This window comes from Hakea prostrata, chromosome 3, assembly GCF_041222555.1.
Source record: "Hakea prostrata isolate BN-2017 chromosome 3, UWA_Hpros_2, whole genome shotgun sequence".
Lineage (NCBI taxonomy): Eukaryota > Viridiplantae > Streptophyta > Magnoliopsida > Proteales > Proteaceae > Hakea > Hakea prostrata.
Genome location: NC_142602.1, coordinates 12515134 through 12530389, shown reverse-complemented (window position 1 = coordinate 12530389; position 15256 = coordinate 12515134). Strand labels below are relative to the sequence as shown.

The window sequence follows — 15256 nt, the reverse complement described above, 5'->3', positions numbered from 1 at the left end:
TTAACTGGCTTTCTAAACTTCGTCAACTATGAGACTTGACACACACAGAGAGGAAGGAAGGGATGTCTTGATCTCGTACAATTGGCGTTGGGTTTAAATAATGTATTAGGCGTCTAGTCTTAATATGATACTTTACCAGGCAACGGTGAAGACATGGGTAAAGGAAGGCTTCATCTAGAGAGAATCTGATAAGCTGACTAAATACAGTTATTGATTTACTTACAAATAATTTAAGAATGTGTTTCGAATGTTGCTAGAACCTTAGGACATTCTAGATTCAACCCCAGAAAAAATCATCTGGGTAGCAGTCTTGATACCTTTTACACTTTCTCAGTAGTTGTATCATGGTATCAGCTTCACTTCTGCAGGTTGGATACGAGGTTTGACGCAGCAAGAGCAGCAGATCCTCCAACAACACACGTCACAGCCACAAAAACTTGTATTACAACTTCCCATGGATACTCTTCAGGCACAAGATAAACACAGAGGGGTCCCAGCAGTAGCAGTCCCAGGCTCACGCTGAACAGAGCTCCTGGGGTCCCTGGGTCAGTTGCAGCTGATAACACCCCAAACTCTTCTGCTTTTGAGAGGACCCCTAGTTTCTCTATGGTAGACAGGGAGAGTCCGAAGTTCTCTGCTGCAGATAATAGCCCTGCTTTCTCAGCCTTTGTTAGTAGTCGCAACTGCTCTACTCTAGTCAGTAATTTTACTGGGGGTGATGAGTTCCCATTGCTACTGCGCGGGACTGGCTCACCAGCAGAGAATACCGTTGAACCCTGCATGTTCTCCTTTCATCAGAATGAATCAGAGAAGTAAAAATGGCTTAAAAATGATTACTTAGAACTTACAGAAGCAAGAAACAGCAGCCTTAGCCCCCACTGAATGTGGTCAGTTATATCCATCTTTGCCTTCCAATCAGATCTATTTGAGGCTCTACTAGATATAAGGCCTAGGCCATGCATATCTTTTCTCACCACTGCTATGGTTATATTAGGTGTCCCTAGTATTTCAGTTTTTTTAATTTGGATTAAATTACTCCTCCAAATGGCATCATTTAAAAGCCTTTGTTGAACTTGGTCATGCCACTTCAAACAACTTTCTTGTATTATTTATTGAAGCTACTCCTAAATCAATACTAATATAATCATTTCTTACTTTATCTTTCCTAGTTTTGCTATTCATGCATCTCAACATACTCAATTCTGCTACATTAAATCTACCCATATGATGATACAATTTGGATCAGAGTCCTCGAAATTCCGGGCGGGTAGTACAGTTTGTCTCAAATTCATTGGTAAGAGTCCAATTGATCAAGAAAATCCACCATAAAGTTTCTAAATGATCATTTAGAACAAAAGCAAATTTATCTGTTCTACATATTTAAACAAAACCAAGTCTAAACTCAATTTATGCAGCTGAGGCATATTTTAGCAGACCTAGGCTGATTTATATTTTCAGAGTGACAACTGTGACTGACACTGCTACAGAAATTCTCTGGTCTTTAACAACTATGGAGGAAAAGGAGTGTCAAGTCCTCAATACAGTAAAAAGAGGCCACACTAATCACTTGGTAGTGAGTCCTCTTTTATCAGACACACTAATAGAACCTCTCAACGAAAGAGTGTTATTTCAAATCTCTCAAAATGGATTATGTTCCAAACATATCATGGTTCCCTTCGACAGGGTGCAAATATTTAAATTCATCCTTTTAGATACTTTTCAGACCTATTGCCGATACTAAGTAGCAATCACAAATTTTTATCTATTTTTCATAATATTATGCATGGATTAGATATATCATGGCCAATTCGATACACGACATGCTGTCTTCCACAATGGAATATGTTAAGAGGGATTTGATTAAGTGTCTCCATAACCAGCCAAAACAATGGAAGGCTAATTGAAAGAGCTATACAAGCTTTGTAGTATTGAACATCAAAATTGACATCTCTATTCTTGTTCTAATACAACGCGGAAAAAAACAAAGTTGGATAAAGATATTGTTTAATGACAAAACAAAACTAGAACAAATCTAGCAACTTCAGAATTAAAAATACAATAATGACAAGAAAAGGTCAAATAACTTGCACAAAATATATTAAAAAAAAAAATTCAAACCTAATTTTGAATGGATTAAACCAATATGAAGTTAATGAGGGTTAAAGAGAACATTTCTGGCTTTTGTCTGTTGTTGCTTGTTGCTGCTGTTTCTCCTTTTTCAGTTTCATTGGTGCAGATGGGTTTGTCAAATGAGGTAATTTATCTAAAAAGGGCATAGGAGTTGTGGTGGTAGGAAGAGACAAGATTCTGTTAGAGCTTGTTTGGTTACTTGAGTCTGAAGACTTAAAAAATCTAGAGATTTCAAATCTATGGAGTCATGGTTCAAATGTTTAGCGCTTTTATAGTAGGTTCATACCCATAAATTTACAGATTCATGTTTTTAGTGTAAAGAGGTGAATCTTTAGATTTCACGAATCCAGGGATTCACACAACCAAACGGATATAAATCTCCCATTTGTGAATCCAGAGATCTCTGGATTTATGTAACCAAACAGGCCCCTTAGATATTTCACCAAAACGTCTAACTGTTTAGGGATGATGGATTATGCAATTCAGACACTTCCACCTACTTTTTACTAAGTTGGCCCAATCTAGCATCACACTCCATATTTGATGCCACCAAGCACATTACAGATTGGGAGAAATTTAAAAGAGCAATTTAGAGAGATAATAAGGAATTACTAATTAAAAAAAAAATGAGCGGAGGATTAGAGAGGTTTTTAGAAAATCTCCTTTTGAAAGAGAGGGAGAGGAGAACCTTGCTGTTGCTTGGAGCTAAATTAGCACTGAAGGAGTGGAGAGCTTGATTATCACGAAAGTAAAAAAAGCAAAACAGTGCCAAAGGCTTCAGCACAAGCAGAGTTCAGGGGGACTATTATCAGGAAAGTAAGTTTATTTATTTTCCCTTTAAAAGATTAAAGCAACCAATTAAAGCTAGCTCTTTGATTTTCTTTTCTGTGAGTTCAGCATCTTGAAGGAATGGGATAAAATTATACATTCTCCCCCATCCCCCTCTTTTGTTTTCTGTTATACCTAGTCATATAATCCTAGGCTGCACACTAGTAGGAGCAAAGAATAAGCAAAATAGTATACCATGCCTTTGTGCCTCCAAGCACCTGTTTGGGGAGGATTTTGGATCTAAAAGACAGTTGAAATTAGTTGTCTGTACTCAAATTAAAGATTAGTTTCTCCCATTTGGTGAAGTTGACACATTATGATAGCAACAATGATGATAATTGTTGCATCACCTTACTCATTTTGGCAATCTTTACAATTCGTAGAACGGAACCTAATGTCCAAACCACAAGACCCCCCAAAAAAAAAAGAGAAAAGAAGAGGAAAGCCAATACACTTACGAAAATTCTGGCTTAAATTTAAGGCTTTGCTGCTGCTGCTGCTGCTGATGACTTATTTAGGTTAACAGGTATGACACAATTTTGGTGGGGGCTCGGCATCTTGTTGCTTAAAAAGAAACGAGAAGGTATAGGAAGCATATCTAGTGACACACATTAGTGGTATGAAATACCAAAAGGGGGGAATAAATAGTCAACACAATAGCTCAAAGTTGACTCAATTTGAATTCGGGTGCACCTGATTTGGTTCTAATTTGTTTGTTTTTAGTCAGTTATTTCCTTCTCTAAGTTGAGTTGGTCTCACCTAATTAGGACATCATCTACTTGAGTTTTTTTTGACTGTTAAGACTTTTTTCTGAGTCACTGAAAGTCTTTTAACAATTTTCAGGGGTGACTTAGCCTCTGGCCCAATCATAAATAAAGAAAGTGGAATACAGAATGATGTTTCACGGAGAATTGAAATTGGATGGATGAATGAAGAGTGATACATCTATTCTTTTTAAACTTAAAAGGAAAAGTTTACAGGACAATCATATGACTCAGCTATGATTTAAGGTATGAAACTTTGGGCATTTTCAAGAACTAATGAGAAGACTCAATATAGCTGAGGTAAGGATGTTAAGATAGCTGTCTGGCAAAACTAGAAAGGATAAAGGAGAGATTGAGAATGTTAGAGATGAAGTGGGTGCAGCACTGATAAATGATAGTTAAAAGAAAGTTGTTTGAGGCAGCATGACCATGTTTAAGCTACAAAAGACTGTCCAATCTCAGCATCCAATCCTTGGTTTAAACTGAAATTTAATACTTTTGACTCTGCCATCTATTTCAATCAGTATATCATTCAGCTCAGAGAGTCAGATATTCAATATAAGTATTATTTTTTTCTTTTGGGGTTGCGCTCTGAACTGGAGACCAGTCAAACCTTAAAATCTGACCTTCAGGTTGGGCTGTTATTCGGTAAGCATCTATTCAAAACATCCACCAGGAAGGAATAATGAGACCTGTAGCAGAAGCACATCAAGTGAGGTACCACAAGCGATGGTTGTTAAAATAGCATAGCCAGCTTTCATTCTGGATGCTTTCTGGCTTATCTGAAAGGGGTTTTATCTTGAGATTGGAAGCTGTAGTCAGGGAGTGGACCACCTCCCCTCTTCCCATGCAAAATGAGGAACTCAACTTTGATGATTGCTCTGCCTGGTACCTTGGCCTATCTGGTACAAGAAGGACCTTTAGAAATCATCAGCGACTGTCTTTTGGGTTATTCTGGTCCATATGTTAGTATCAAAAACTCAGTAGAGTTGGAGCAAGACAAAAGGTCTTACTAGCCAACACATTCCTGGTATTCTGCATATAAGGAATCGCTTGTTAAAGTGGACTCTTTTATGGCATAATCAGGTGAGTTTGATCTTGCAGTCAATTGAAATTCTCACTCAAAAGAAAAGAGAATGTAAGGGAGGAAAAAGCTGCAGAAGCAATGGGCAGCAAAAAATATCAGATAGGTGATACAACTTCGGTACATGGAATCTTTGCATTTTCTTACCCAGCCAAGCCATTTGCAAAGATATTGTAACAACTGTTCCTCCCTCTGAACAGGATGTACAAGTAAGAGGCAAAGACCCGGCAAAATGCAAAACTCCATGGACCATTTGTAAATGAGGATAGCTAGCCAAAAAATACTGAAAAGATCCTTCTAACACCACATTGTCAATGAACTGGAGTTGGAAGAATGAACATGAAGTCCATGCAGTGATTTTAGTTTTTCCCAAGATTGTCTGGTATGCTAATTAAGCCAGAAACTAAACAACTGATGCAATCAAGTTGATAACTAAATGCTCCATCTATACCTAGAGGCCTAGACTGCTATAAGAACAACTAAAGCTAACTTTTGTATGATTAAACAAGAGGACAAGATCAATCTGTAATGAAAGAAGACAATGGGATAGCACAATATTTCTTCAGTCCATCAGGATGTGTTGTTGGGTATCACATGTAATTCTTCTAGAGTTGACGCATACCATGTAGCTACAACCATTTGGTAAGCTCATTCAATACTCCTAAACATTCTGCCATTAATCATTATGGTTCATCTCTGTGCTCTGCATAACTAGGGAAAAAATTGAACCTACATGGTAGGCTTCCGTTTCATCCCATTGATCTACAAGATACAAATATAAAAAGGAAATTCTATAAGTATCGAAAAGACCAAATGATAGATCTATAAATCTCTAGTAAACTGTCTGCATAAGAATTTGATAAGGCACAACTGATATCTTTAGGATAGAATGGACCTAAAATCCTTCTAAAACATGCTTACATATTTGAGATATTTCTTGAAAAAAATTAACCTCCTAGAGCTCAAGCTCTACAAGATTCGTGCAAAATCTGCAATTCGTTCCAGATTTGGGATAAATTATACTTCATAAATCTAAATCACAAACTGGATTGATGAACCAGACAGTAAGCCTCAGGATAGCAAGACAATTCGAACCTGAATTCGGCATATACCCCCATTAATATTTGTTCGACTAAAAGAACTTGAAGAGAAGAAAAGAACAATAAGTTCACTAACATACTGTTAAAGACTACAAATAGAGTTAGTCTGCAATAAATGCATGAAGTTGAAGAAAGAAAATAAGAAATTGGTAATGACTGAGCTGTATGACCTTTTTGGAGCTAACAGTTCGAGTAGCGGATTCGGTAGGCTTTTGAGTAGCCATGGAACGAATTCGAAAGGGCAAAACTGTAATGGAGTAACCTGTTGCTGGTTTATTATTTCTCTTCTTAGGAGAAGATAAGATGAGTGAGAATCCTCCATTGCTGCTCTGAACTGCCATTACTTGTGTCCAGTTTTCTTCTGCTCCTTGACTCTTCAAAGCAAAACAAAGCAAAGCAAAGCAAAATCAATCAAAGCAATGGCTCTTGGATTTGTTCTGTCGGGCTTGCTTCAGTAAGGTGTGACCGATGAGCGTTTGAAAGGCTTCAAGGCATCCGTTTTGGGTGATGGAGGAAGCTTTCCCCGGTGGATCCCTTTAAGGTAATCATTTCTACACGTTTCGGATTATTATTGGGTACTTTCTGAACAAAAATGTGTGTTCCACCCGTTCCTTTGGGCCCACGTTTTAAACCCATGAACCAGTTCCTGGCGATCCCGATACCGATCGGATCCAACCGTTCCAGTGATTTTAAAAGACTAAAACCAGGTTTCTAAGGATAATTCAAGGAAAAAAAAGGAAGAAGTAAGGGTAAGAATATTTTTGTCCAAATTACATAGATCGATTAAAAATATTTTAGTATAATAATAATAAAAAATGATGATGAACATATCAAAAATCTATTGGATATGAAGTGTAGCGGAATTCAAATTCAAATTCAATCCTCGATTGATCTTATCTCCAACTGATCAAAAAGAGTTTTGAGTTATAGTTAAAGTATCAACAAGTTGTAGAGTTTGATTGTAAACATGTTGTAATTCAAACTCAAATATTTGAATTGTAATTCATATAATATTAATATACATCTCTCACGCACTAATTTGTGTGTGGAAGAATTCTCTCTCAAACGAAATTCTAACTTAGAGAATAATGTAATAAAAATTAGGGTTTAGAAGAATGATGTAGCATCATTTATATAGGCAAACCAGTTAGATTGTTTATCAAGATCTAACAGTCTCTATTAGCCTACATTAACCAGTGGCAACTGTCAATGGTGGGTTAGTAAAACGGTTAAAGGTCCAACTTCCCACCGGGAGGTCTTGGGTTCCTACCCATTTGGTGGCATTAATATTTTCATTCCCATCCCGGTATATAAGAAGCTATTAATCAAAAAAAAAAAAAAAAAAATCAAATTTAGTAACTATATATTATCCATATGAGACCAATAAAAGAAATCAAATTATAGCATAACACAATCAATGAAGCTATGTGGAATATTTAATTAATATTTTAACGGTAAGTTTTAGTAGTTTTGAAAGATATTTTGGGTATTAAATAAATAATTGATAAATGTATTTTTTTCTTCTTTTGTTCATAGATTTCTAACTCTACTACTAAAAAAAAAATCTACCAACTTGGTGATGGTATTTTTTTGGAACAAATTACACCACACTCATTATATTTGGGGCAAAATTCTTGATCACTCATTATCGTCTAATAAATTACAAGGCACCCATAAGTAAATTACAAGTTATCCATAGATAATTTTATTATTAAAATAAATAATGAAATTACCCAAATGCCTTCAATGATCTAATCCAACCCTTAGGCGATTGAGAGTTTCATTGAAGAAAGTGCTCTTGAACATTCCAACTACACCCCAAAATGCAACCAACTTACGCCAGATTCTGGCAAGAAATCTTCCAAAAAACTGCATAGGACCAAGTTGTGATTTGTTCTGATTTTACCCTATAAGCGATGATGAAGTTGTAGAGATGAGAATTGATCATTACATGCTACATTAGTAGAATAAAATGTTACCTTTTATACTAATTACTTCATCTACAACGGGGTTGATTGTTGGATTTGAAACACAAGAAGAAGAAGAAGCGAACCCGAGTTCAAATAAAGCTGGTTACTGTTGTAATTTACTTATAGGTGCCATGTAATTTATGAGGGTGCCACGTAATTTATGAGGCAACAGGGAGTGGTGAAGAGTTTTGTCCTAAATATAATGGGTGTCATGTAATTTGCTTATTTATTTATTTAAACGAACCCTCTCAGTAAATCTTCGGACTTACTAATCACTCTCATATGAAATTCCTCCCTACCCAACTTGCCTATACCCCTATTCTCCTAGTACAAAGACTTGACCCTTATGTCAGCGATGGAAGATAAGGGGATAGATTGATTGGGTGAACAAGATATGAATCCCCGCTATCCAACTCATGACTTCCGCATATGTATAATGTAAAAACTACCTATATGAACTCTTTTCAGGAATAAATTTTTGATACTTTTAAAAAAAAAAAATGTCATCAACTTGTTTTCTGGGATACGCACCATGAATTTCAATTTATGTCTTATTGATATCGAAGTAACTTCTCAGCATAAAAGTAATATAAGATGAATAAAAAATAAAAATAAAAATAAAATAACGCTTATCATCTATGGCAAAAACCAACAACTTATACTATGAATTTGAATCTCGTCTTTGAGCAAATCCCAACTTTTTATATATATATATAATCATCAAATTTTCATTAAAAAACAAGGCAGAATGGAAAACTAAACATAATCTCAGTATTCAATCAAAGGAACATGGCCAAAAACTCAAGCCCGACCAAGTAGGCTTTCCTTTCCGTACAAAGTGATCCGCAACATAGTTGGATCTCCTAAGAACATAAGTGGGCTTAAAAACCCAAAACCCTACACCCTATAAATTTGATATCTTCAATTACAGATAAAATAAAAGTGGGATAAGGCTAATTCAGATAAAAAACTCAATAGAAGTGATCAACTACCCACAAGATGTGTGCATATGGTAGCCCAAGTAGTTGCATAGAATATGATATCTATTTGATCTATTGATGGGTTGTCAAGAGCTGAACACATTTGGTGACATGAGTGAAAATCTCAATTCTACCAAAAAAAAAAAAAAAAAGTGAAAATCTCAAACATGGCAATGTCAAATTTACAAGCGAATCTGGAAGAGAGGGACGATTGTACAAAGATCACATTTTTTTTTTTATCAAATTCCTAGTGTAAAACAAATAAAAGAACACGGAATGATAAAAACAAATAAGATATGTAGAAGAAAGGTTTCATCTCAATTGGAATGCGAAAGACTTCGCAGATCTCAACTGCAACAACCCCCACCTTGAGCTGCAGAGCCATCTCTGCCTCCTGATGGTCCTGGAATTCCTCCATAGCCAACTTTTATTCCATAAGACTGCAAAATTTGAACCAGATGAGAACATTAGCAGGCTCATCAATAGCAGAAACTTCAGATGAGCATGTTTAGGTCTGAACAAAAGAAAGTTTTAAGAACACAACTTCCAAGTTAACAATGCATACAAGTTAATTCTTGAAAATATACAGAACCAATGAATTTGCAATGGTACCATTGCAATTAATGTCTATGTGAAAACCAAATTAAGAAATCAAACCTTGCTCTTAGATTATAATAACAACTTGAAAGCATTTTGCTACTGAAACTCAAATGTGCTTGAAATAATGATTGGACCTAACTCACAAAAGCACCATCAATCAGTCTAAACAGTTCAGAGTACTTTCTATATGGCTTCGATAACCAGTCTTGTATGATTACTAAGGCCCTTGCTGTGACATAAAGAAATTATCATTCTCCAGGCAAAAATTCACCATTAGACTATTTCTCCTATTAGAAAAGTTGGAGCAACCAAGTTCAAATGATTGGCAAGATTAGATCTATTTTCTAAATATCATCAAATAATAAAGAGGTGTCACATTCAACCCCATGTAATGTCAGATTTGTTTATTTATTTCTAGCAAAAAAAAAAAAAGACTTGTTTATTTATTAGTAATTGGAATTCTTTTGGGGGAGGTGGGCTTCTTCTTTTTTTTTCTTTCATGGCAGGGGGAGGGGGTACCCAAGAGTTTAAAATTGAGCTTATAAAAAAGAGGGGGGGAGTCCACATGCAAATGATGACAAATAGCAAAAGCCATACCTCATTAGATACATCAAAGACTCCATCATGAATCTTCTTGTAGATTGTCGCCGCCGTGTTTATGAATGCCTGCAGTTAGTTGAAAAGTGGTATTAGGAAGGCCAACTAACACTTGAAATTAGTTTTCTCATTTAAGGAAACCATGCATCAATCAGAACAGATTTTTCAGCATAGACATAATGTATATTACCTCCTCAACATTTTGGGCAGTTTTTGCAGATGCCTCCATGAATATCAATCCATTTTCTTTGGCAAACTGCTCACCTTCTTCTGTGCTAACTGCTCTTCTGTGAGCAAGATCACATTTGTTGCCAATGAGCATAATTGTCATGTTTGCATTTGCATGCTGTCTTGCATCTTCAAGCCAGCTAGCCAGGTGATTAAAAGTCTCCCTCCTGAAGAAAAGAGAATTTGAAGGTGGTCGATCAACAACAGAATATGGTGTTAACAAAACAAATTGTTCCTACAGAATATTTGTAGTGCTTTTAATTATCAAGAGCAATGGTATGAGTCAAAGAGTAGAGTTCACTAATAAAAATCTCATTTCATGATTTTTTGTGAATACTTGATAGTTCCATTGCAATTAAAATTGGTGTCTGCTATGTATGTTTCATCTACATGCAGTCTTCTTCTATCTCATTTGTTTTCTGGGACATGCAAGGGATCAATACCAACATATTGTTGTAGCAGAAATCTTCTTGCCAACACCAAAAGAAGTCTTCTTCTATCTCATTTGTTTTCTGGGACATACAAGGGATCAATACCAACATATTATTGTAGCAGAAATATTCTTGCCAACACCAAAAGAAGATATTCTCTCCAAGATTTTGCAGTATTATGGAGATTCTAGGCTCACAGCCATAAGCCTCTACTTGTTTATAAAGCCATAATGCAGAAATAATAGGCCCAATTCCCTAATCTAGCTAGCAGTCACAGCACTGTACCTGGTGATATCGTAAACCAGCAAAGCACCAGCAGCTCCTCTGTAATATGACCTTGTAATGGATCTGAAAGATTCCTGACCAGCCTAAGATAATGCACAGAAAATTCAGCACCAACAAGTTTTAATAGAGACCTAGAAGAAAGGAAAATAATTGCAGCATATGAAAAGTTTTAAATTGAGTTGGAATTTGTTAGTTAAGAACCATAAATTCTCCATACAGGAGGTTCAAGCATCACATTGTAACATTACTACCAATATTTGCACTAGTTCATGGTCATTAGTTGAAACGTCAATATTACCAGCTATGCATAATGTAGTTACAATGGTAACCACAATCAAAATGACACGGCCTCCTATTGTTTGAGGCAATGGGTGCAACGCGAAACACATACACCCAATTGATGCGACTAACAATTAAAAAAGTGACCCTGTTTTAGGGCACATAAGGTCATAGCGGCTAAACCCAAAGCAACTTCTATTTTTGTTAAGGGTATCAATACCCAAATAAACTAACACTAATTGTAGAGTTCATAGCTGGAATATTTGCTGGAGTTCATAACCCAGTAATCAAGTCTCAAGAAGTAAATAAACTGACAAAGGGAAGTTAAATCAGGTACCCAGTATGCACAAGGCTGCTTCTCAACTGTAAACACATGCCTACAATCTTTAAGCACAAAGGCAAAAAAATGTCTGCATGCAAAGCAAGTGGTTCCCTCTCATCATTGAGGAATGTCTTTAACAGAAGTATTTATATTTTGAAAGAGCATATCACTGCAATGAGGATTACCAAAAAAATCCTAACATGAGAGAGATTAAGGGTGAACCCGGAGCTGAAGGCTTGTGCACCAGCGCGGCCAGGGGATGTGTTTCCTATGCAACCTTACCCCAACAAGTTATGCTGAGAGGCTGTTTTGTTGCCCTGACCTCAGGCTACAACTGTGGTCCACCGACCATTGTGCCAAGGATTGCCCTATAAATTGCTCAAACTTCTGTTCTTTATGTGCCTAGCGATATTTTCTTGATGACTGGATTCCCTTTTTTTTTGGGGATTTTATTTCTTGTTTTTTTTGAGGGAGGGGGAGGTGGGGAGGTGGAGATGATCAGTCCAATTTGGTACATATATCACAACTGACACTACCTGATTAGCATAAATTAAAGAGATTTACTGTTCTGTGTGGTACACCTGCAATGGGCTTCTTGTGTTGTTGCCATGGAGCAACGTAGGGCACAAATTTTCTGGACAGGTTTGGTGGTAAAACAGAAAATCCACTCCTCATGTATTGAATTTCATCAATACAGTTTGCCTAATGAACCTATGGAAATCAAGACAATGGGAAAGTTGACAACAGCGATTGCAGTAGTAGTAGGTGAGCATGATAGTGAGCAATGCAGTATCTTTTCTTAGATATGTAGAACAAAGAATCTTTTTCCATTTAACAATTTGCACTGAACAACAATTTCAAGGTGAAAACGCATGAGGTCCCTTAAAAAGAGACAAGGAACCAAAAAGATCCATAAGCAACACACTAATTACAAATGCAGAAGGCGAAAGGAAGAAACAGAACATACTGTGTCCCATATTTGCAACTTTATGGGCTTGTTATCAATTGTGATCATCCTTGCACCAAATTCAACACCAATAGTTAAGTCATGCACTGGTTGAAACCGCTTGTCTGTGAACTGTAGAAGGAGACATGATTTCCCCACTCCTGCAGAAAAAAAATTCATGTAAAATTACATGCTCCTATTTCCTTAAGAGGAACTTCAACAGATAAATAAATCCTATAACATGAGATCAAGAGGCTTCTGAGAGAAATGAAGGTTAGAAATCCATTCAATACCCAATTTAGAAAGTTTCAATAGTTTACAGAACAGCAATAAAGAGAGATTGAGAGAATTTTCTAAAAGCAGTTATATGAAGGGCGTGTCCGCAAGAAGAAACTGATTCTTTCAGTTATATAAGCATCACCCAAATTCCTTCCAAGTCATACCAGTACGACACAGTAACCCCAATTTATGATGCCGAAATGGAACAGATCCCTAGATTACACGGAAATACTGCAGCTACGTTCAATAGATAAATCCTATTACCCCAGAAAATAGACGAACAGAGTATCTAAAACAAATGGTTGGATCCGCTCAATTAACACTAAAGTCGATCAGATCTATATCAGAAAGTACAAACTTCCAATTACCCTAAAGAAATTCAAAGAAAAAGGAAAACAAACATCAATAAATATGAATTTCACTGCAAATCAAAGAAAAAAAACTACAGATGTGAGACAGATTAAGATTTATTAGTTCTGAAAATTTTAAAACAGAGGATCCTTAAAATCTTTGGATAGGAAAACAAGTACAGATCAAAAGAAAAGGGGGAAGGAAAGAAGAAGTACCAGTATCCCCGATGATTATGTACTTGAAGAGGTAAGCGTAAGACATGGTTTTTCGCCTGATTCAAGCTGATCAGGAACCCAAGCTCAGGTCGTAAAGATTAGAATTATGGGGGTTGTGCAGAGATTTTAAAGAGAAATTATGAAGAAGAATCCAAGAATGAAAAGAGATTTGATAACTTGTAGTTGATTCAATTTGAAAAACGGAAGACGATAAAGATTGAGTAGTTTTAGTTTTACACGGAAAAGAGAAGTCAAGAAGCGGTTTAAAGGTTTAAAGCATTATAGATGCCAGAAAGGCGGAGCCGCGTAAGACTTCTGAGCTGTCACCACTTCCACCGTGAGAGAGAGACAACTATTTTTTATTTTATTTTAATTTTTTAGTTGTGTAGGCGCCACGCCTAAGCCAACCCAAATTCTTTTATGAAGGTTTTACTAATAAACCCTTATGTTTATAGGATTGGTTTAATATTTAATTAGAATTCAAAATGAAAAATAGATCAATATTTATGGGCATATTTTTTAAAATAACTAGTAACATTTCACGTACAAAACCTAAGACCAATCTTAGATGATATACAATCTCTTAGTGATATTTTGTGTCCGCCTTTATGGCATGTAAATTTCTGCATTTGTGGTGTGTAAAGGATAAGTTTTCAAATTCAAAATTTGAAATCTCCTATCCCACTCGAAATTCCAATTCAAACGAAACAGTGATGGCTCTATTTCACGTTATAAGGCTCTTTTGGTCGCCAAGGGATTTCATCAAATTGATTATTTTGACACTTTTAATGTTGTTGTCAAACGATACTACCATACGTTTGATTCTATCGCTAGCAGTTGCCCAAGGACGCTTGATTTTATCGCTAGCAGTTGCCCAAGGATGGACTCTTCGCCAATTGGATCAAAATGCATTTTTAAATGATGAATTATCTGAAGAGGTTTACATGGTTCAACCACAGGGTTTCATTGATCCAGAGAGACCTACTTATGTATGTCACCTTCAGAAAGCTTTATATGGTTTAAAACTTGCCCTATAATTATCTGAAGAGGTTTACATGGTTCAACCACAGGGTTTCATTGATCCAGAGAGACCTACTTATGTATGTCACCTTCAGAAAGCTTTATATGGTTTAAAACAGGCCCCTAGGGCAAGGTTTCATTGCCTTGACAATTATTTACTCACTTTGGGATTCTCACAGTCCTCATCTGATACGGCACTATATTTTCATACTTCAGCACATCAAACAATTTATCTTCTTGTATATGTGGACGACATTGTCCTAACTGGATCTAGTTTTCCGAGATTAATTTTGTCATTATGGCCATTGGCAAGGATTTCACCATCAAAGATCTTGGTGAGTTAAACTACTTTTTAGGGGTCAAGGTCACTCGCTCATCTCACGGTTTACGTCTTTGCCAGTCAAAATATTCTTCACATCTTTTGCAAATGACCAATTTGCATGAAGCAAAATTAGTAGCAACCTTGACCTCCATCACCAAAGCAACAACTGAGGAACCTCCCCTCTATGATGATCCATCCCAATATAGAAGTACAGTGGGTGCTCTTCAGTATTTGACTCTCACACGCCCTGATATAGCATTTGTTGTCAATAGGATTTGTCAATATATGCATTGCCCTACAATTGATGATTGGGCTGTAGTTAAGCGAATTCTTCGTTATCTAAAAGAGACCCCATCCCATGGAATTCTATTTCGGCCAACTTTCTCTCACTGCCTTTAGTGATGCAGATTGGGCCGGTTCAACTATTGATCGACAATCTACAAGTGATTATTGTGTCTACTTGGACCCTAACTTGATCTCTTGGAGTTCCAAGAAACAACCCACTGTGGCCCGCTCCTCTACAGA

General features: G+C 36.4%; 2 protein-coding genes across 2 annotated transcripts; both read right to left on the bottom strand.

Moving 5' to 3' along the window:
- Positions 1-163: 163 nt before the first annotated feature.
- LOC149020831 (wiskott-aldrich syndrome family protein, putative (DUF1118)) lies at positions 164-6429 on the bottom strand. Its single transcript, XM_089149045.1, has 2 exons — positions 6077-6429; positions 164-776 (listed from the first exon to the last, which is right to left on the bottom strand). The coding sequence occupies exons 1-2, from the start codon at positions 6245-6247 to the stop codon at positions 357-359; spliced, it is 591 nt and encodes a 196-aa protein (XP_089005171.1). The 5' UTR covers positions 6248-6429; the 3' UTR covers positions 164-356.
- A 2278-nt stretch (positions 6430-8707) lies between these two features.
- LOC149020830 (ras-related protein RABB1c) lies at positions 8708-13695 on the bottom strand. Its single transcript, XM_089149043.1, has 6 exons — positions 13390-13695; positions 12566-12705; positions 10998-11080; positions 10244-10448; positions 10054-10122; positions 8708-9296 (listed from the first exon to the last, which is right to left on the bottom strand). The coding sequence occupies exons 1-6, from the start codon at positions 13433-13435 to the stop codon at positions 9204-9206; spliced, it is 636 nt and encodes a 211-aa protein (XP_089005169.1). The 5' UTR covers positions 13436-13695; the 3' UTR covers positions 8708-9203.
- Between the last annotated feature and the right edge of the window lie 1561 nt (positions 13696-15256).

What these genes read in the sequence shown, in the direction of transcription:
- LOC149020831 (XM_089149045.1), bottom strand. Translation starts at nt 6,247, where the DNA reads ATGGCAGTTCAGAGCAGCAATGGAGGATTCTCACTCATCTTATCTTCT. An exon ending in GAACTGTTAGCTCCAAAAAG is followed by an intron (nt 777 to 6,076) that starts GTCATACAGCTC and finishes GAGAACATGCAG; the next exon opens with GGTTCAACGGTATTCTCTGC.
- LOC149020830 (XM_089149043.1), bottom strand. Translation starts at nt 13,435, where the DNA reads ATGTCTTACGCTTACCTCTTCAAGTACATAATCATCGGGGATACTG. An exon ending in CTGCCCAAAATGTTGAGGAG is followed by an intron (nt 10,123 to 10,243) that starts GTAATATACATT and finishes AACTAACTGCAG; the next exon opens with GCATTCATAAACACGGCGGC. An exon ending in TCTTTGATGTATCTAATGAG is followed by an intron (nt 9,297 to 10,053) that starts GTATGGCTTTTG and finishes CAAATTTTGCAG; the next exon opens with TCTTATGGAATAAAAGTTGG.